Raw genomic sequence first — 22,312 nt, 5'->3', positions numbered from 1 at the left:
TAAACCTAGGCCAGAACAGATGATTTTTGACCAGCTGTTGTCCAGTAACGTTTCTGTATGATGTTTCCATATTGACAGGAGCTGAATTAAACAAGGACAACATCAAGGCAGTGAGGTAGCAGAGGGACTATTTGTTCCCCACCTCCACTGAGGAGTTACGCTGCATGAGGAGCCCCTTGGTACAGCTGGCGGGATCTAGCAGGAACAGGTGGTTAAAGACGATGAAGAAAGATGGCATTCACAAAATACAAGTCTAGTCCAGCGAAGCTCATCTTCTGGGCACCCTTTGCAGTTCATGGAGAAAGGCTAGGTCCTCCAGAGGATGTTTCAGAGCAGCTAGCTGGTGTCTTAAATCACGAGGAAAAACTCCCACACATTCCTATGCATTAACTACAGAATATCCCTCCTCCCAGCTTTTCAAATCTGTGTGTCAGAAATGGGGCCAAGGTAAACCCTACGTTTTCCAAGGTGCAGCACCCGTGCTCCCACAGCCTCTTGCTTCCATGTTACTTCCACCACCTGGTCAAAGTGGAAAGGCAGGCCACCCTCAGCCAGGGGCAGAGAAGGAGAGGACAAGCTTCACCCTGGGTATGCGGGGTGGAAAAACAGGGCTTGTTGCTTTTCAGGGCATGAGGTGTTCTTTCTAAACCCAGCAGGCGGGTGCACTGGTAAGCAGGTTCCCTGCGGAGGCTGGCGTGCAGGAGCGGCAGCGTGGCTCCCGAGGACAGCGCTAGGGCACTCCAGTTAATGAACTGCAAACATTATTAACTAAGCCAATACCAGCCTAATAGGAAATCTGCCTCCGTGTATGCTGCATATTTTTTATATTACTGAACTAACTAGGAATTGTTTAATCAACAAAACCAGTGGGAAACCTTCAAATAACAGGACAGTGAAGAGATATGCACTTGTTTGCCGATTAATTTTCTGCATGCTCAGCCCTCTCAGGCTTCCTGTCCTGAACACGGCTTGCCACTTCTTGTTGGGCAACATCTCCAGTTTCTCCAGGAGGAGTTTCTGTGGTCAGCTGGGGGCTAACAGCGTGTGTCCACATCCAATGCTTTTCATCTTCATGCTCCCCTTGTGACCTTACAGGAGCTGGTTCTTGGTCAGCTTGGTTCTCACTAATAATGACTGCAACATCATTTGGACAAGTATTTTCTGTTCAGGACTGAATTGAATATTTTTCTGCATTGGAGTAGTTTCCTGACCCAGCTGTGATTGTTTTATAGGTAAGATTAAATCCGAAGGCAGGAGACACGCTTGCAGTCTCCTATGAGAACAGAAAACTCTATTTTTAAATTCTGATGTACATTTACTGATCCATTTCTATGCTTAAGTCAAAGTATGGTCAACATGCCTGAATTCTAAAATACTTCCTCTACATACCTGGGTTTGTTCCCATTCTAGCCCTTTATTGAGCAGTGATCCTTTTTTATTATATGCACTGGACATGTGAAGTGCCATGAAGCTGCAATCTGTGGCCGGGCTTATTTTATTGTCTCATCTCTGCTTTCTAGATAACTCAAGTGTAATCTGTAAACTCTTCAGAGGCAAGACATGGTCTGATATTTACACCCAAAATTCCACGAGCTCTAAGACACTTTGGAGTCCAGAGACAAAACATGTATAATTCTTAAAATTATAAAAGCCTTACATACTCTCCACCAAAAGCTTGAAATTAGGAATGAACATATTGTTCACCCTTTTAATAACACCTGGTTCAACAGACAAGCCAACACATCCTGATGGTACTTGAGTCCAGATCAGGCGCTGGCCCGTTTCCAGGCACAATCAGTGGGAACCTGTCTGAACCCTGAAAGAAGACAATACACTGGAGGAGATGGAGTAAATTAGAGATCTGCTTTTGATGCAGCCATATAACATTGTGATCAAACTTTCTTTTTCAGTTCTTATATGCAGAACATATATACTCCTCATTGTTGTGTATTTTACTGAAACCCTTCAACTTGGTTTGACTCCAGACAGTTTTGCTTTTAGAAAGAGGCGTGCATAAACTGAGAAATTTCTAGAAACAACCAATGAGTTTCTTTTTGTTCTAGTGTATCACACTGCATTTTTGCCTTTGCTTCTTTTAGAAACGAAGAATAAATGCTCTTAAACAATTATCCTAAAGTAAACAAACTGAAATAAATATAAAAATAGTTATGGGGATAAAACTAAAATACTGTAAATGAGTTATATGCTGTAAATGTCCTGTACTCACCCTTTTGAAATGTTAAATCAATTTTTGAGACTTCTGCAATGTGCAATGTATTTTTTTATTCCACAAAACATTCAGATGCAATGTTGGAGATTTTTTAAAAAACGAATTTTATTTTTTCTATATATTTCTGTTCAGAGGAAGAGGTCCTAACATTAAAAAAGTCATAGTTGATAAGTTTAACTGATAGATCGGCAGCTGGCATAAACTTTTAACTGAATTGTGTTGAGTAATGCTGACAGACAGGTTGCAAATACCACACAGCTTCGAAAAAGGAACTAAAACATCTAATGCTAAAACTATGATGAACTCCTTAAGCGACAAGATCAATCTAAACACTTACATAAATAGCTCCTTCTACCTGAGATTATAAGAAACGAGAACATGAGAAATTATTTTAAGACGGTTTTGTAAAGCTTTTTAGTTAAGACGAAACTTGTCAAGTCTTTAATTAAGACAAACAAAAACAGACTATAAAATTAAAGAGTCTGATTCGTCAAGTCTGATGGACAAGTCTTCCCTGGCCTTCAAAGGAGTTCCTTCCTGGCTGTACTTCAGGATAACTTCTGAAAATGCTTCATAACTGTATTTTAACTCCTAATCAATAATTTCCTTTCTTTTTTTTTTTTTTTTACTACAAAGTTCATTTAAAAATAAGCATATCTGTTCTCTTTTCCTCTGAACTTGTCACCAAAGCTTTTGCTAAAAAATAAAACTTGAAGACTCATTTTTAGTAACTTGCTGCTGAAAGCAGAACTGCTGATTGCACAAACCCAGATACAAATGAGCAATGAAAAAATAAATTTCTATATACACACTAAAGCTAAATGAATTGACTTTTCCAAAAGAAAACCAAACAGCTCGTAGGAAGCAAGTCATTGGTGAACAAAAGAAACCACAAAAGCCATAAAGAACATCATAAACCTATTAACATCACACAGAATAAAATGTTAAAGAATAACCTCCATTCCAAAGTAAAAATGATTTGCCAAAATATTAACAGCAACAAGTAAAAGGCAGCCTGGCACTAAAGGTGGAGCTGGAACAAAGCACACCTTGGGTGAACACACACACTTTTGTGATACAGATGTGTCTTGCTCATTTGTGTCCTTCACTATTTGGTGATGTGAAGCTGGCTGCGGTACTTCGATGCCAGTCCCACTGCCCACCTTCGCTCCCGTTAGCTGTCTCTTTCTCACAGCTCCCATCACCAGAGGCGGCAAGCAACTTCCAAACACACAAAGCAAATGAGCTATCTAATTTTTTGTTGCCCCCAGAGCAGTGCATGAGTTCAGTTTGAGGGGGGTGGGCTGAGGTGTTTACTGCATTTTATTTCCTTCTGATGGTTTCCTGGGGAAGTAAAGGATCCTTTACTTCCAGGATCCAGGTGGTCACTGGTTCCTGATCTTCTAGACAGATCTCAGGACACCAACATAGGGACGTTCTTGTTCTAGTGGGTGACTCTGGGTGCATGTCCACAGATGACAAAAATACAAGCATTTCCTCTGAAGCACAATTTAAATTAAAGCTCCAAGTGAAGGCTGTGGAGAGAAGAGCAGCACACTGCTGCTTTGCTAGCTTCTTACTTTACTTCCCTACATGAGACCACTGCGCCGAGGCTCAGGCAGGAGGGCTCCTCCTCAGCACAAGCTCGCCTGACAGCTACTGACGTACCAAATACATTCTCTGTAACCTCAGTACTCCTTAGGTGGCATCTTCATGGTTTCTTAATGCAGTGTCTCCTGTCCCTCATCTGAGTGAGGGCTGCTCTGGTATCTATCATGGAAGGTTTCCCTCTTCTCAAGCCTCTCCCCATCAAACACTAAAGAAATTACAACAAAACACCTCCTGTTAAGCTTATATACAACTTTGTAAATAACATAGCTAGTGTCATGCTGAATACTTCCTCATAGAGTGGTGAGATTTTTTGGTTGTTTTTTCTTGAGACATTTCCCCAGTCCATCTTTTGAATCTGTTATCACAAACCTGTCTTGAAAGGTTTTGACCTCAGTCAAGACAAGTCAGACAACTGGGAGGGGGCAAGAGGAAGACCGTTGAGAGTTTTACAGATAAGTCTATCTCCTATACACAGTGGCCAACCAGGAAGACTGATCCGGACCTGGGACTATTTGCTCTTAAGGCTGTAAGAAAGAAAAACCATGTAACATACACCCCTGTGTATACACAGATGCACACTATGTTATAGCTAAAAAATGTTTATAATATAATTGCTAAATGTTATTTTTTATGAGTTCCTTGTTTAACTGTTTAAGATCTTATGCCTAACTTTCCGTTTTGGAATAATAAACATTTTTATTTATTTTTTCATTGGACTTATTTTTCCATCAACACTTGCTTATTATAACCTTGAATTCCTGAGATACTGCAGCATTCCCTGTCACAGCCTTTACTAAGATAAAGCAACTATTTGTTACACATTCACCGTCTGCAATACAATTAAAGCAACACAGTTATAACTCAAATTGTAGCTACTACTGTTTATGACAGAATGAGGATTTTTGCTTCTCATTTATACTATTTGCTGAAGAGGTCTGAGAGACTCAATGCACATTCATAGATCAATGTACAACTTTTAAAGCCTGTATTGACAGTCTTGTATTTCCAGTTTAATATCACCCGCACGAAGGTAGACAAACCAGACATCCACACACGATCTGGTGGAATCATCCACCAGGAAGTCGCACACGAGCAGTTCATAGTAACGAGGGCACGAACCATGTGAATCTTCCTTTCTGATTTAGGATAACTTGATTTCCATGGATTGTGCAAGTGGTTTCGCCTTTTGAACCTCTACCCTTGCCAGGGAAAGAGAACTGCTGTGTTGGTGGCTAACTGAGATGATGTCCACTCTTCCAACAGGAAATGATATTGCTGCGATGTTCCTGTCAGTGGCCACTATTAAATCCTGCGTATCCTGTATGCTACAGGGCAGGGTCAGACTCCACAGAGGAGTAAACAACACTATTCCCTAAAACAAAAGTACTTCTGTACGGGGGTCAAAAGTGATGACAGTTCTGTAAACCAAACTAATTGCACTAGAACGATATAAAATTATTGCATTAGAAACCGGGTTAATTAAAGTTTAACTATAGTAAAAAAAAAGAGTATTTTTGATTCAGCTATTATGTAAACAGGACAGACAACCCCCCCCTTAATAATAACATTTATAGCAAAAGAACAATGGACTGCTTTAAAAAGGACTTTTCCCAGTTTGCTTCCACACTTCTTTGGCTCCTTTAATGCTTTCTCTCTTCACACACTTCCAGTAACCTTGAATGCCTTGCTGTTGTGGTACCTGTTAATAAAGTTAAAGTATGTTTAGTATTTACACAAAAAAGACTCTTACTCACAGACTGTGTAAATATAATATATAATGCAAAGCTGCTGCTTGTTCCCATAGTTCACATGCATAATAACAAGTTCTTGGTGGCAGCATTCCTCCTAGATTCATAAGCAGTAAGGAATCTTCAGTTTAAAATATAACTTCTTTCATTCACTATCTCTACTTGTCTTTCTACAAGAATTAACCAGACAGTTGTAGCAATCATCTGTGGTATTTAAAAACAATGACATTAGCTTGTTACCCTCAAACCTCGATGAATTCGGTTCCTCAGGACTCCAAGAAACTCGCTGTGGCTCAGGCAGTCATCTCCATCTAGATCAAAAATCTTGAAGATGGTATCCAAAACATTATCTGAGAGCTCCTGTCCTGTTGCCACCTTCACTGCTCTCTTGAACTCAGCTAGTAAAGACATAATATTAGATCATAAGTGACTGGGAACTTGTAACAAAATTGGAAAGCACATAAATAGCAGGATTCTGTACAATTTACAATGTCTCATCGGTATCCTAACTGGAGAATGAGATGTGTGAACTAGTAGACTATTAGGAGGCCTCAGTTCACGTGTTCTTGAGCTTGCTTCATTTTTCGTAACACAATCTTTATCAATTATATGATAAACTTTTGAAATGCACTACTTCTCAAGCAACAGTAAGAATGATATTTTTTGCCAGCAATAGCTGCATGCTGAAAACTTGGGTACTTTTGGCTGATACCTGTGCATATGGATGATAAGTACTTGCTTTACTATGTTCTCATAAGAAATAATACCGTTTTATCTCAAACCAGTTTCACGCCAATTCATTCTGCAAGAAAACTCTTCTCCTCAGAGAACAGTATTTTACAATATGCTCCACCTCAACCAACAATCCCTTCAGCAACTCTGTAGAAACACAGACCATCAAATACTCAATGCACTTTTTATAGCACATGGCTTTATACGCCTGTAGTTCTGTTTTTTAAGGAACTACGATACCTTCTCTTAAGTTGTGATGGAAGAGTTTATGAGGATTTATGGCAGACAAAGCTGTCATACCTCTCTGGAGATCCGCTTTTCTCTTCAGCTTTTTGGCCTTCTCTCTTTACAGTATCATGTGCATTACAGTAATACCTACTATCTATCTCCACTTTTGGTCTTGTGGTGTAAACAGTTTGAAGTTTTGACTCAAGGAAGATGAAGAAACGTGTGGGGTTATCGTAAAACAGCAGACAGTAAGAGTGAAATGATTATTGCATATTACAGCATGCACAATCACAACACATGAACTGGATGCATTTTTGAAGACATCACGGAAGTGTGAATTTCAAGGAGGGACTGGAGGTTATTAAAATATAGCAGTATTGTAGATTACTACAGCAAGTTGTCCAACTACGTCATAAATATAGTAATAACGTGGTTCTGCTTTCATAAACAAGTTCTGTTTATAAATAGTGCTATAAATATGATTAGTTCTGAAGCTTACTAGAGGAAAGAGCACTCCTCACTTAGCTCTCATCTTTGCCTCTTTGAACAATTCCTGTATAAATGCACTTGCTTAATTTACAGTTGGTTTAAATACAATGAAGTTGAAAAACCTTGTGTAAACGGATATACCACAATTTGAAAAGGACATGAAATACGGGATATTTACAGTAAAGTCTTAATTTTGTCTTTAAAAAGATGTTAACTGTTTCAGTCCTTGAAACTAAGTATAAATCCAGAGATGGCACTGCACTTTTTTGAACAGAATATGAAGAAAAGGAGAAAGATCTTTGAAAATGGTGGAGCATAATAATCTTCAAACCAAGAAGGGCTACTTTATCAGAGAGGAAAGATAAGCTGCTTAGAAGAAAAAAAAGTCTAGAATAAAAGGAAAGACTAAAGGATTGTCTTATTTTTAGATAAATATTCACATATGTGTGAATACACACATGTACACACACGCAAACAGCAAGACAAAGAACTTAGTGAGATTCAGGAAAGGATTAGACATGTATGCATGTAACGTCCGTGAGTTGCCTCAGGAGCTGACTGTTTCTGATCACAGTATGGTTCAGTGCATAAACAGTCACACGTGCCTGCTCGTTAGGAATGAGTTTTTACAAGGAAGTATTACCAGAGTCAACACCAACTGCTGGCCTCATCATCCTTTGGCACTTAAAACCAGGATACTTAAAAAAGAAGTGAGCTAAACTTTCATATCTCACTTATGACTATTATTTCACTATCAAATCATCCTCTTTCCTCTCCACTCTTTGTACACCTTGTGCAAATAAAATCTATCTCCTCCCCTAGGAGAAAGATGTCAAACCAGATAGGGAGGGCCACAAACCCAGCTGGGAACTAGAGCACATGATGGAAGAGAAGCTGCAGGAGCTGGGGAGAACAGAAGTGTAAAAGGGGATCTCGCTGCAGCCTTCAACCTTCTAAAACGGGTTATAGAGAAGAGGGCATCAGATTTTTCTCAAAGGTGCATGGAGGCAAGGCACAATCATCATAAGCTGCAACAAGGGTTTGACACAGAAAAGTCTCCATGATGAGAGTGGGTAAGCACTAGGATAGCTGTGCAGAGAGGCTGTGGAAACAAAACCTTTCTGAAAGGCTCCAATAACTAGTGATGAAAGTCACAAGTTGTAAACCTCCCCAGTTTTGGTCTTCCTTGGTTCAAACAATCTTCGCATTTCTCTCTCAAGAATACTGAATTCTCTTCACGTCTTCTCACATCTCTCTCACCTTTTTCACATGAGTCCATCATATATTTATGTCAATGAATGTTAATGTCTCATCAAATTTCCTCAGGAACTTTTTATGTTACTATTTTCAGATGAGAGCTGTCTTTCAACAAGTAACAACCTCAGGATTGTAACAAAAAGCATTTGTATGTCCATGAAACTTTTGTTGCATCGCTCCTATTTCTACTAAATGGGAAAGCAGCAATTTCCCTTCTCCAAATCTTTATTTTAAAACCCACTTCACTACATTGTTTGTTTTTCATAGCCATGATTGCATAATGCTACATAAGCACATGGAGAAGGAAGTATGGAGGCATAAGTAAAACACAGTAAGATGCTACAAACCCTGCAAAAGAAGAGAACTCTATTGTTTAGTTTCCTCAGAAAACTAGTTTCACTATAAGGAAACAGCTTTGTTACCATGAACTGCTACTGAAGCATTCATTGTTTCAATAAAACCTTCCTAATCTGGAATTTAGACTGGACTGAGAGCAGCTCTACAGAGAAAGACTTGGGGATACTGATGGATGAAAAATTGAGCTAGCCAGCAATGTGCTGAGCTGCATCCAAAGAAGCGTGGCCAGCAGGCCAAGGGAGGGGATTCTGCCCCTCTACTCTGCTCTCGTGAGACCCCTCCTGGAATACTACATTCAGCTCTGGAGTCCCCAACACAAGAAGGACATGGAGCTGCTGGAGTGAGTCCAGAGGAGGGCCACGAAGATGATCTGAGGGCTGGAGCACCTCTCCTATGCACACAAGCTGAGAGAGTTGGGGCTGTTCAGCCTGGAGAAGAGAAGGCTCCGGGGTGATCTTATAGCAGCTTTCCAGTACCTAAAGGGGGCCTACAGGAAAGCTGGAGAGGGACTTTTTACAAGGGCGTGTAGTGACAGGACAAGGGGCAATGGCTTTAAACTATAAGAGGGGAGATTTGGATTGGATATAAGGAAGAAATTCTCTCTGAGGGTGGTGAGGCACTGGAACAGGTTGCCAAGAGAAGCTGTGATGTCCCATCCTTGGAAGTGTTCAAAGTTAGGTTAGATGGGGCTTTGCGCAACTAGTGAAAGATGTCCCTGCCCATGGCAGTGGCAGGTTGGACTAGCTGACCTTCAAAGGTCCCTTTCGATCCAAATCATTCTATGATTCTATGGTTTAGTCTGCTGTGAGTGGTTCAGCATATGATAGCCTATTAGAACTTACAAATCAAAACATTTTGCAAACTTTATATTATTATTTTTTCATTAAATGTAATGAATTCAGAATAAAAAGCAGTATACTATTTTTGGACTTTATAGCGCTACTTTGGGATACTTTGGGATAATCTATTTACATTAATTCTGCAACAAAAATGCATTTTTTCCTTTTTAAAAAAAATACAAAAGATGTGCAGTACTTACCTCGTTTAACAGGACGATTGGCTACAGTAAACATCTGCATGGCAATAGAAAAGTCTTCCAGGTTGTTTGTAAACTTGCAAAAAGTCTTGAATTCTTCCAAACTGATATTCTAGAGTATCACAGAATTCAGATGATATATAATGAACAATACACTCAAATCTCAGTAAATCTATTTCAGTAAATCTGGGGGACCTAATGTTTAGGCGTGATTACTTACTCATTGTCAATATTTTTCTTTCTCAATTCGCAAATTACCATTGTTCTTATTTGTATAAAAATTAAAAGCTGCAATAATTCACTTTGATACTACTTACTTTATTAGATACTCATATTCAAATGAAAACCTGTACATAACAAACAAGGAAGCAAACCAAAGCAACACTAACCTCGCCTGCCTCGATTCTGTCGTTCACATTCTGCCAGTAAATTTCATTGTTTTCCTCATCAGTGAAGTACAGTAACCATTCTGCAAAGTCTTCTTTTCTCATGACTTTCAAACCCTTTGAAAACTTTATGAATTCCATTTCTTGGACTTCTGTTTGCAGATTTTCCATGAATCTAAGTGTAAGCAGATATTATCCAACAGTTGATACTTGCACCACTGTATCACTACTACTACCTACTGGTGTCTGCTAAATGTAGTAGACACTAACTCTTAATCACAGATACTATCAACACCATTGCTTACAATGTCACTGGTTTAATTCTGCCTGGGTGTGCACATTTGCTGCCACGGCTGCATTTCATGAATGACACCAGTAGGGTGCTCTCTAAGTCTACATTCACAGATTGCTGCTGCCAAGAGAATTTGCAGGTACATTTAACATATAGCTTTTACTAATGTTTGAAAATGTGCAGATAATGAGATAAAACGATTGGTAAGAGAGTATTATAATGAATGAATGAAAAAGGACATGGTAACTAAAGGCCTGACACACGAATTATGAAATTTCATATTAATAAGACAGGAATGACAAGACTGGAAAGTGCCTAGAAAGATGAGGCCTTAATAATCACAAGAGTTAAAGAAAAGAGGAAACTTGAAATCATTACTGCAGGAAAACAGGACTAAAAGCCTCAAAGATTATAACTGCAAAGAAAGGTTTGGCCAATCAGTTCTGCACTCACTAGTGGTTGGATTAGAGAGGATTACAATTGACATGAATAGAGTTTGGAAGAGCACAGAAAATGATGCTGCAGGTGTTTGTGAAGGTACGAAGAGAGCTGTCTGAAAAAGGAAGGGGTGAACATCAAGGTTTTTAGGAGACATCCATTCTTTTAGGAAGAAAAGTAAAAACAGCATGAGAAACTAGTAACAACCCGCAGGTATTGAGCTAGAAGTGTAAGCAGTTATAGCTTGGAGTTTCCCCAGTTTGGTCTACAAGACCATTATCATTTCTTCTGGCCTGATACAAATTTCGAGAAAGCAGAAGACAATACCGTGCAATCCATATGGTAATTTCCACTTCAGAAATAGATAATAATCCAAAAAGCGGTAATTTTTAAATATGAACAAATGCTAAAAACACAGTGATGCTGGCCAGAATCCCTTTAGTAATTCAAAAGAACTCTGCTTTATTGACTTGCAAAAATTATTGACAGGACAGAATGAAATACTCCTATACTGGGACAAAGCAATTAGCTGGAGAAGAGGACAGCTAAAGGTTTATGTAGCACATATCAGCAGAGGCTCTTTTGCTCATCAGTGTTTGCACGGCCTCACTGGGTTTGAATTCTTTCCCCTGAAATTATGTCATTTTAGCCTGCACAGCTACCATTAGTTCTTTAATGAGATCACTTGGACAATTAGTAACTCAAAGCTCTGTGACGTCTATACAGGGTTAGCTGCAGACTGCTGTTGCAGCACAAGCTCTCTCTTGTATTTTTTCCTCTAATAAGGAGAGCTGCACATGCAAATAAAGGGCCAACAAATGCTTCGTGGCTCTGGACATGCAAGTAAATGAAAGCCTGATTTCAAGTTTCAGGCTAGAGTTTTGTTAGGGTAATACTGAGGAGGGGTATGATATGCTCACATTTTATATGGGCATTTTTCTGGTCCAGGAAAGGGGGTTACGAGGCTTTCACAGCACAGTCAAACACTGAGTATCTTCCTTCACAGTCCACCTTACAACCTGGCTCACTTTTAACTCGCCTGACTCTCCCTCTCACAAGGGGATGAAACACCAAAGGACCTGTTTGTGCCCCCTGTGTGAAGGGGAGGCCCCTTGTATTACAGACCAGCGAGATCTTACTTGCACAGCTTGCAAACCACTCTTCAGTTTTCAGATGCAGCTCCTGTCCTTGCAACCCGTGAGGTGACTGCTGCCTCTGGCCAGCCCTGCAGCCAGCGTGGGCCAGGGAGACCGGCTGGCGTGGGCTCACAGCAGCAGTCCTGCTGCACCACCCGCTAGACTCCTCGGACCCCGGAAAGGGAGGTCGGGCTGTGTGGGGAGAGGACAGCATGGACCGGTCATGTAGACCAGGCACAGTGTCAGTCCAGCAGAGACTGGTTAGGGCCACTTGGCTGCATTTTGGGAGCGGACATCAATGGCAAGGGAGTAGATTGTATCTGAGATGTGTGGCTTGCGCTTGGCTGGAAGTCACAGCAGAAACCATGCAGAATAGTAACTGCATCTTTGACTGTCATTTCCAACCCATGTCACATCTGGTGTGGGGGAGGAGAAGCTGCTGAAAATGAAGTAACTTTTAGAAACACGCCTAAAACGTGGACCTAGGGAAATGAGATGCCACGTGTTTTATTTTCTTGGCTTTTGATTTATGAAAGGTGGACACATTTTGCAACAGACTTAAGGTCTGTTATTGAAAGTATGAGTTATTTATCTTGAGCTAACTCTCAGTCATTTGCTGTACTGGTCAGCAGCCATAGGTGATGACAAACTACATATTCTTCCATCTTTTCTAAACACTGCATTTCCTTAAGCAGAAAACCCTCAGAGACCTGCCCTCTAGCCATACCCAAAAAAATCAGGAGAGCTGAAAGACCAGGCATTCGTACGTGCTGAGGAAGGAGCGAGTGGCCCACCTAGCCACACACATCAGCCAGCCAGAAAGGTGCAGCAAAGCCAAAGAGGAAAGTGAAGGGTTTGGCTGTGGCATTTTCGAAGTGCGCTTGCTTCTGCACTCTTTTCCAGTTGGACAGTGAATAAGGTGTTATATTTCCCCAATCCCTCTGTGAGTTTTCCATTGCCTTTTCTCTGGCCTGGGTTCTTGCCCTCTCCACTTTATCTGGGACACTGACACTGCACCCTTCCTGTGGCACAACAGCTGTGTATCTTGCTGCATTACACGGATTAGGGAGGGGAGTGGGAATTACTTATTTAGGTACAAAAAAATTAACAGATATTTCACTTCAACTTGTAGGCAGGCTTGCTCCTGGCAAGCCAGAGTGGGAAGCTTTCCTGCCATAACAAATGCTGCTTGGAGCAGCAGCTGAAATGTGTAATTTAAAATTTATATGTGATAGTCTCCCATATTACAAAAATTAAAATACTGTGAATCATCACATCAGTATTCTAGGTCACTCTTATTCCCAGATGAGAGAGTTAAAAATCCTAATGACTTTTTTTTTTAAGTGAAAGTTATGAAAAGTTATTAAAAATAACTTTCTAGTTAGGAAGTAAAACTTGATACTTAAATGCCAAGACACCACTAGGGATACTTGCTTTTGTATTTCTGGATCACAGTGCGATGAGTTTCAGCTGGAAATTCCTTAAAAATTTCTCCAGATATTAGGAAAAACAAGCATAGGAATTAAATTCCTGCTCTCCCAAAGTCAGTGGGAGCTTGGCTGGGGACTTTGAAGGGAGCCAGAATTCAACTATGGGAACAGGATTCTAATTGTAGATGTGCTCTACAATTCAAAAACAATTATGCTGGGAATACTCTTATGCTATAGCAGCTTGAAAATAAAAGCAAGCTCTGTTCCCAAATAACAAAAAGGAAAGGTAAATCATAAATTTATAAGACAAGGAAAAGGCTGGGAACAGACAATACTTTCTTTAAGATTGCCTGTTTCATCCACACTCTCTAAAACACCCACGTTGAAGGCCAATAGCCAAATTCGTTATCGTGTTACAACAGCATCCAGAAACCTTATCAGGCTTTATCCCTTGTTTTGTAATGTGCTTTACTATAGAAAGAGGGAGTCTCTCAAGACTTTTTGGCAGCTTTAATAGAAGTGAAAATGTAATAAAAGTGGGGAGACCTCAGGAATGCAGCTATTTCCCTTCCAACCTGAGATGTTGCAATGAAGTGCTAGTGTTGTATTCCTTACGGCACACAAAGTAGAAGAATGAAACACAAAAGGAAAGGTTAGGGAAAGTTTTCTTTCCTATACCTCTTGACCTGAACTAAAAGTCTGTACAGAGCTTTAACGCTGTAATACAGAACTGACCAGTTCTTGTTGCACTGATTTATAGCAAGGAAACTTAACAACAAGGATAGTGGTGGATACACCACCCCAGCATCTGTACTCTGCTTCGGCTCCTCTTTGGACACTGATGTCCTTTCAAAGACTGGATAACTCTCTCTGCACTGAAAGACTGTTGCAAACCAGCTCCAAGGTTGTCTTTTTGCAATCTGACTTCCAAAACAGAATCCAGAAAACCTAATAAGGGCTTGACCATTAACCTTTAGAGAACATTTAGATCTATGCTTGTAAATTCAGTTTTGCAAGCAGTAAGACAGTTAATCAATCTCATAATTTTCAGAATTACAGGCAAAACCCTCTTTGATTTACTGCCCTCCATGTTTCCAAACTAAACAAAACAAAACTACTTGCTTTCTTTTATAAGTGTTCTGTAGAAACTAATCAAGCTATTCCTTTGATAAGTATACAGGAAAGAAAGAAACAGATTATTCCCAATATCTTTACTAAATATTTGGGAAATACTCAGATTCAACTATGAAAGAAACATACAAACATGAAGCCAGATTTTGTTCCCACTTCCACTTCCTTACTGTCTGATTCTAGTTGCATGAGAGATGTAATCTCTACATGTATTAGGGTTCTATATACACATACACAGACATAGATATGAGTGTAAGTATGGAGATAAACAAGGAGGCAACCATGTTCTATTTCTGCAAGGCACTTCCAAATCCCTAGATGAAAATCACTGAAAACATGTAAGTCATCGTAACAGCAAAAGCACTACTGGCTGATGGCGCTACCTGAAAGAGATTCTGCATCCATGCATTGGCACAAATGCAGAACAGCACCAGGAAAATGTCAACACTAGCAGTGTGGTTCAGCCTGGATAATTCCGGTTTCTTAAATGAAAGGGTCAAAATGAAATGTACCAAGGAATTCAAAGTATGGAAGGAAAGAAACATGACAGGTAGGAAAAAGGCATGTTTTGTGTACAGTTATGCAATTTGTGACCTTCATGCTAAAGCAGAAAATAAAAAAGAAACTATGATTAAAGAATATTTCTGCTGCAAAATTCTATTAACTGATGAGAAGTTTGGAAGCAGCAAATCAGGTAAGAAAATGCCATAAACTGGATTTTAAATGTTACTTTTCTTTTTATGATTAAAAGATGCCCATTGTTTAACCATACTGGGAAAGTACTGTTTTGTTAGCCATCCTAGGAAAAAATTCAATGACCAGAAAGTTTTTTGAATATTCTTTCCATACTCTCTGCACTTTTTTTTTTTTTTTTTCCTTCAAGAAGATTGTGAGAGATTTAAGCTTGCTTGGGGACAGATTACAGACAAAAATCATAGCAGTCGTAAACTGTTTAGGGAGTGAATTACTGTCTCCTCTTTTATTTGGGATTAGACATACTTAAACAAGATCAGTAAGAGACTTTTTTTTGGAGGAAAAAAAAGTGGCTGTCAAGAAGAAATATTTGCTATACCTAGAAAACTAAATTGTTTTCTGCTCAGAAGGAAAAATAGCACATACAATATACCTGGAAATTAAAGGACAAGTGAAACAGTTTTTGGAAGGAAAAGACCAAAAATTATTTGTCTCAAAAAACAGGGGAAACCCCGGAGAACTACTGGCTTCCTGTTTGAAATTTTACATTCTCTAAGAAGGGCCCTGGTATTAGAAGGCAACATTTGTTGTTGAGATGTAAAACTGAGTGGCGGTCATCAGAAACAGAAACTTGTTCAGATCTTCAGAGAGGAAATTCTCATCTGATTACAGCTTCTTATATTAAATCTACCCTTCTTTGTTACATGGTTTTAGGCTTGCTGCATATTGGTTTATATTTTCTCAAACTGACACAGGAGAATAATGATTCTAGCTGCATTTGACTAGGAGGCATCACCTTTGCTAGTGATGTACATAAACATAATCAAGAATAATTTAAATTTCCTAACTTTTGCCAGGGAAACGAGCTGCCATTTTTAAAGTTATGAAATACTATTAATAATAATTATCATATTGTCCTTATGTTAAGGACAACACATCTGGCAAGAAATCATGTAGTAGTCTGGAGTTGAAGCTCTGTTCCTCAAGTCCTACCTTAAGATCTCTGAAACTACCTTGTTACTATGGGAAAGACATAGGATGGTGTGTGTCCTGGATTGCTTCCACCACTTCTAAGCAGTCCCAGGAGATGCTGCAGAACGAAGTGCGAGTCCCACCACTGCTGCTCAGGAGAGAATGAAAAGGAGCAACTTTGGTTGCTGCTTTGACTACGTTCTGAAGAACAGTGAGAAAAGATCTTGACTGGTATCACAAAATACCTATGAAAATACTTCCATGCTCCCAGCAGCCCAAGAAAGGTTGAAAAGTGATCTGATATACTGTTGCACGGTCTCATTCATTATGTCTGGTAAAAAAAAAGCCTGAGGATTGTCCTTGTGTGTACCACCTACCTATGATTTCCCAAGAACCATGCACCAGCTGGAGACAGATGGAGCACAGCATGCTTAACCATTTTCCCTCCCCGTAATCAGCTTGCCTCCTGCGTTCGGGGCAGTAGGAAGGGAGGCACGAGAGCTGGCTTACATCAGCTCCACATTGCTGAAAGAGATGTAGACAGTTTTCATTTTCTTTGTGCTGTCTGAATGCAAAGAAAGGAGAATAAGGCAAATTAATTGCCCTGATATATTGATTGTGGCTGTCTGACATTTTTTAAATGTTTGGACTGTGGGCTAAAAGGGTCAGACATCATTGGTGTACATGTAGATATAGATCGTTGCACACTTACAAAAGGATGTTTTAATGTCAGCCAAACTGAAAAGGAGGAAGCATGAGGAAAATATATTTAAGTAATGAGGTGAGAACACTAGTCTCAGCTTTCTGAATTCCCATGTAAGTACAGCGAAATTTCACAAAGAAAGCATTCCTGCCTTTTTTTTTTTTTTTTTTTTTTAGTTTCAAGGACTCTACAGCACCATGTATTTAACTAATGTGACAAGTTTTAGTGTGTCCTAATCAAATCTAATCACCCCTACTTTTGACTAGGTACTACACTGATCAATGGAAAAGCTTTCTAGGCAAGAACTTGGAAAATGATAAAAGCATTTACCATCATTATTTTCTGCTTTTGACAATGATCTATGTCTGTACAGCTCATCAGTCATCTCTTGTAAAAACAGTGTGGCACTTTGATCAAACAGCCAACAATAGCTTTCCGAGTAAGATAAAATGTTATGAGAGGCCATCAGATAGAAATCACATTTTCTCTGAACAATAGGAACCCAGAAATGATGTGCTTGATTTACTTGCAAATAAAATCATGTGAAAGGTGATACCTTCACACAGGTTAAAAAGACAGTGATCCTTTTATTCACCTTTCTGTGTGTTAAACAAACTTTACCGTCACGTTGCAACTGAGATGGAGTGTCTACGCAGTGATAAAGAGGCACATTCCAGCTCTACGAAACGTAACTGCCACCGTTGAAAAATTACCTGCATTAAACCTTACACTTATCCCACAAATTTTAAGAGCAAGATGTGGGAGTTTGATTTTGATTACAGGCCTCTATCTGTGTGGTAGGCAAAGGTCTTTAACCTACGTGTTCTGAATGCACTAGGAACATAGTTTCATCAATGTCATGCCTCATTGGGTCAATGTAGGATTTTATCTAAGACCTGAGGCTTTTCAGTTTACACTGTGTATGCAAACACAACCTTTTACTGGTGCTCTCTGCCTTTTGTTTCATTGAGAGGATCTGTGGTATTTATAGAAAAGGGAGCTGGAGGCATCTTGAATTTCTTTTACTCACTTAGATTCCCATTGAGTTGAGATCTTCAAAAGAGAAAGGTTGTTTATTTGAAAATTGGTGTGTGCCAAAGCCAGTGGAGTTGAACACTTTTTAGTGTTAGAAAAATTGCTGCTCTTCTTTTTCTACTCTGGCTTTCCCCAAACCTCTACTGATTGCAACAACATTCATTTTTAAGAAGGCTGACAGATTCTCTGCTTCTGAACATAAAGTAAAATATATTATCCCAATTTATTTTTGCAGTCTGTAAATGACTGATTATTTTTGTAGAAAAGACGTGTGTCAAGATTTATACAGGTATTTAGGCACTTAACGTCCATTTATCTCAAAGAAAGACTGTGCATTTGGATTCTGGGCCCAAGTTCACATAGCAAAATGCATCTGGAGTTCATACTAACAGGAGAAATTGATTTCTCAAGTAACAGAGAGTTTTAACCAGTTAAGTTGTGATGCTGTGTAGGTGGTGGTCATCATTACTGGTCAAAATAAACATTGGAAGAAAGAATCTCATCCAATTAAAATACTAACTGTTGATACCTGGTTGGGTTTTCAAGTCAAAAGCAACCACAACAGAACTTCATACTCTGATGCAGACGAGGATCAGGCCATCTTTCTGACATGTGTATGACGCATAAACTGAATGATTCCCTACAACAGTTCTGACTTTGCAAAGCTTACAGTGAAATAGACATGTATAGAGCACTACGTTTCTGGGAGTAATAGCCACTTGGTATTTCACTACAGTTTTAGTCTGATGTGGTGTTTATCATCTGGCTTAATTCTCAGCTCTGACATAAGCTCCATGAAGTATCTGCATAGTCCCATTGCAAAAGTAGTCCAAAGAGTAAACAAAACGGCACGGGTAAAGTTTCAACAGAAGCTGGAATTTGAAGCAAGCAGCACAGTTGCCTGTAGCCTACCATAACAGTTGTAATAAGAAGGGTGTCTCAAATCAGAAAATCTTTTTTAATTGATAGTGACTTTTTTGGTGATTTGATAAAGAAAAATACTCATGAATCATATTGTCTTAAGGTATGCCATCACACAGCTGCTAAGAATGGTAGTCTCAGTCCTCACAGCTTCCAGGTCCACTGCTGCTTTGGACTTGTCATGGTGCTCAACTCCTCCTGCAGACAGCAGAAACCAGGAGCTAAACTAAAATTCAATCATGCAAAATCAAGAATAATATCCTGCTTCATTACCTGCTTAACTTTCTGAATCAGCTCAGTGTGGGGTCAGGTTAATGCCAGTGTTGGTGCAAAGCAGAGGGGGTAGAAACAGGACTGGCTGCTGTTAGGCTTGCCTAGCTGAAAAACATACCTGAAAAACTCAGAATAGCGAAGTTTTTCCTTTCCTTCTTTTCCAAAGAAATGTACCAGCAACATGGTATTAACACCACAGCTTTCCAGTTCTGCTCCCTATAAACCAAAAAAATGTATGATTAATTATTATGCATCATATGATTATTAGTATCTGTTCACCACAAATCTGGAAATATTTATTTGAATGAGAATTTCACAAGAGATACTCGCAATTTATATTACTGTTACCAATGCTATCACACAGGATTTCCGAGCTGAATAATTCTTCCACATCAACTGGTAACAGTGTATTATATGTTCTGCTCCTAAATATTCTGTATGAAAGATGAGCACAATTTACAACCACCTTTGGTGTATTTTATTATTAGAGCTGAAAAAATTGCTAGTCAAATCTTTAAAAACTTTCATGCTTAGGTGAACAGAGGCTTTATTTAAAGTTAACATCTTTGTAAAAAGTTTTTAGTCAGGTATTTCTAATTTGCTACAGCCATCTAAAAACATTCATGATATTCCAAGAAATGAAACTAGAAAAATACAAACATTCACAGTGCTCTGTTATAATACAGTCTTACAAGGCTTCCTGCAAATTTTCAGTGTTAGTGACTTTTCTATATATCTTTTAAATCTGACGAAGAGATTTCTGCAGAAAAAGGATGCACATTATTTCAACTCAACAGCATCTTTAACAATCCTAAAACCACACATAATGCTGGATTTCTGTTCTATTCTTCTTTCAGCACTAGTATACTGGCATTTCTTTGAACGCAACAAAACACTAAGCAACGTGAAGAGAGATTTTTTTTTTTTTCTAAGTCCGGAGGGATTTCAACAAACTATTCTTATGACATCTAAATAGCCTCTGTGTCTTTTATCTGGTTGAAGAGGTAAGATGAAAGACAAGAGTCTTTTCATAAGATTTAATACTAATGGTTATTTAGCTTTCAGCATCATCAATAACAAGTCCCATTAGTCCACCGTGTGCTTCATGCTTACTGCATATGTGACACAGTTATTTTATAGTTAAAGAGGTAACATTCCTCATTTCTACTGCAAGCTACAATTCACTAAGTGCCAGTGATATATGTATGACTGAACCTAGAAAAAAAACTTTTCAAGCCATGTGCAAACTGTACTTACTGAGCTTTTATCATTTAACTGCAGGCAAAGAATATTTAAATACCCACAAGATCCATCCTTCTAAAGTTTAAACACTTCAGATTACTGTGAAGACTGATGCATAAACATTGGTATATGCTTTTTTGAAAGTCAAAAGTCAAACATTCATGTATGCTTATTTGAAATTCAAAGCCAGACTATTTATGTCAGAATGCAAAGTTTTCTAAGAAGAAACAGAGAAGAATCCACATATTTCTCACTGCAGGAAGATTCTAATCTGCTTTTTCCTTTTTTTTTGCTCACATGTTTACAGGAGACTTGAAAAATGCAAAATAAATTTGCTGAGGTAATTTTAAAAACTGAACTCATGATTACACAATTTAACGCTTCCAATTTAATTACTTCATATTAAAAGCAGTGCTGTGTTGAAAACAAACTGAAAAACAAGGTTTAAAATAACTTTCTAAAAACTAAGTCTGTGACAGAAAAAGTTTTTTGCTTCTATTCATGTTTCTCTAGTTATAAGTTAGAAGAAGACATACAAACAATACCTATCTCATCTTATCTAAGATGACAAAGCCTATCCCTGGATTTATAACAAATATGCACCTAATTGTTGGCTACCCTCTTTATCAGTTGAAATTCCAAAGTGGAATTGGCAGATGTCCAAACACTATGTTAGTGAAAGTTAAATGTATTTTAAAACTACAAAACAGTACGTTTTTTTAAAACCAAATATGCAATAGGAGACCACAGAGACTACAGCTTCAGGGTAAAATTTCAAAAAATTGCTTTTCCTAGAGTTAATGCTATTAAATAGAAGTACATGTTAGTACATAATTCCTTTTTGTCCACAGAATCATTAGGAGCCTTTGCTGCTGAACTGTATAAATTAGTACTGACATGACAAATCTTTGTTAGAAGATAATGAGAGCTCTATTAATATTTCCAACACCTCACCCTCCTGAGCTTAGGTAAAAGAATAACTTACATTTGGAATGTCTGTCTTGGCAATGAGAGTGAAATGGTAACTAACCTAATCCTGGAGCTGTAAAAAGGAACAGGCTGGTAGCTTCAAGTCACAGAGCTACTATCTAAATTGAGTGAAAGTTTGTATTCTGCTGTATCTGGTGGCTTCAGCCCCAGGAGGGTGCACCACAGGACCCTTTTGGGCTGTGCACTTTACAGAAAGCTGAGGCACAGAGTGGAGAAAGGATGGTTATGAGTCGCATCTTGATACAAGCATGGGATGGGGCAGGGACATGTACCTCAACTGGGGAACTCAGACGTGTTTCAGGGTCCATTGATTGAGATAAAGAATCCCAAAGACCAAGCTCTGACGCCACACAAGTCTATATGAACTAATGAACATGTGTGTACATATTACAAACATAGGCTTATTTTCTAGAGTCATGTTAACACCTTGTACACTTTTCAAAAGCACCATGAACTGCTGAATTATGCAATTATTCCTTTTTAAGCAAGATCAGATACCATAACATTTATTTCCTTATGACATTACACAGACTGTTAACATAGAAGCCTGATGCTGCAAACACTAAATCCCAGGCACAGATCTACCTAATCCTGTAGCTCCCCACTGAGCTTTTGACATTTAGGACCTGATACTGCAGCAAGTAGCAACAAGTGCCACCGAGAAGAAACTTATCACACAATGAGACAGGATTTTCAGAATAATGTACCTAACTGATTTTCAAAACTCATCTGAAATGTTAATAGACTTGCTGTCTCTAGATTCTTGCCTCCTTTCATTGCAGAATTTCCCTGAGGCATGACTGGAAAGCATTCATCATGATTAAAATCTGTAATATGTTCCTTGTTCTCTTACTTGCTTCCTGGGAGATGGTATTCACTATGCGACATCTTGTTTCGATAGAAATTGTAAAAGTAATACATATTTTGGATTGAACTTTTTTTTGGTTAAGCTAGAAGTAGAGAGAAGTAGAGTGTATAGATG

General features: G+C 38.8%; 1 protein-coding gene across 1 annotated transcript in view; it reads right to left on the bottom strand.

Moving 5' to 3' along the window:
- Positions 1-3,616: 3,616 nt before the first annotated feature.
- MICU2 (mitochondrial calcium uptake 2) overlaps positions 3,617-22,312 on the bottom strand; it is a 163,236-nt gene continuing 144,540 nt past the window's right edge. Inside the window, exons 8-12 of the mRNA XM_086621449.1 lie at positions 19,217-19,314; positions 10,078-10,249; positions 9,692-9,800; positions 5,830-5,987; positions 3,617-5,540 (exon numbers count right to left, since the gene is read on the bottom strand). Coding sequence (XP_086477575.1) covers positions 5,436-5,540; positions 5,830-5,987; positions 9,692-9,800; positions 10,078-10,249; positions 19,217-19,314 — 642 coding nt within the window. The 3' untranslated portion in view covers positions 3,617-5,435. The remainder of the gene's footprint in view (positions 5,541-5,829; positions 5,988-9,691; positions 9,801-10,077; positions 10,250-19,216; positions 19,315-22,312) is intronic.

This window comes from Tauraco erythrolophus, chromosome 1, assembly GCF_009769465.1.
Source record: "Tauraco erythrolophus isolate bTauEry1 chromosome 1, bTauEry1.pri, whole genome shotgun sequence".
In the NCBI taxonomy this organism is placed as follows: domain Eukaryota; kingdom Metazoa; phylum Chordata; class Aves; order Musophagiformes; family Musophagidae; genus Tauraco; species Tauraco erythrolophus.
This window is presented reverse-complemented; position numbering and strand designations above follow the sequence as displayed.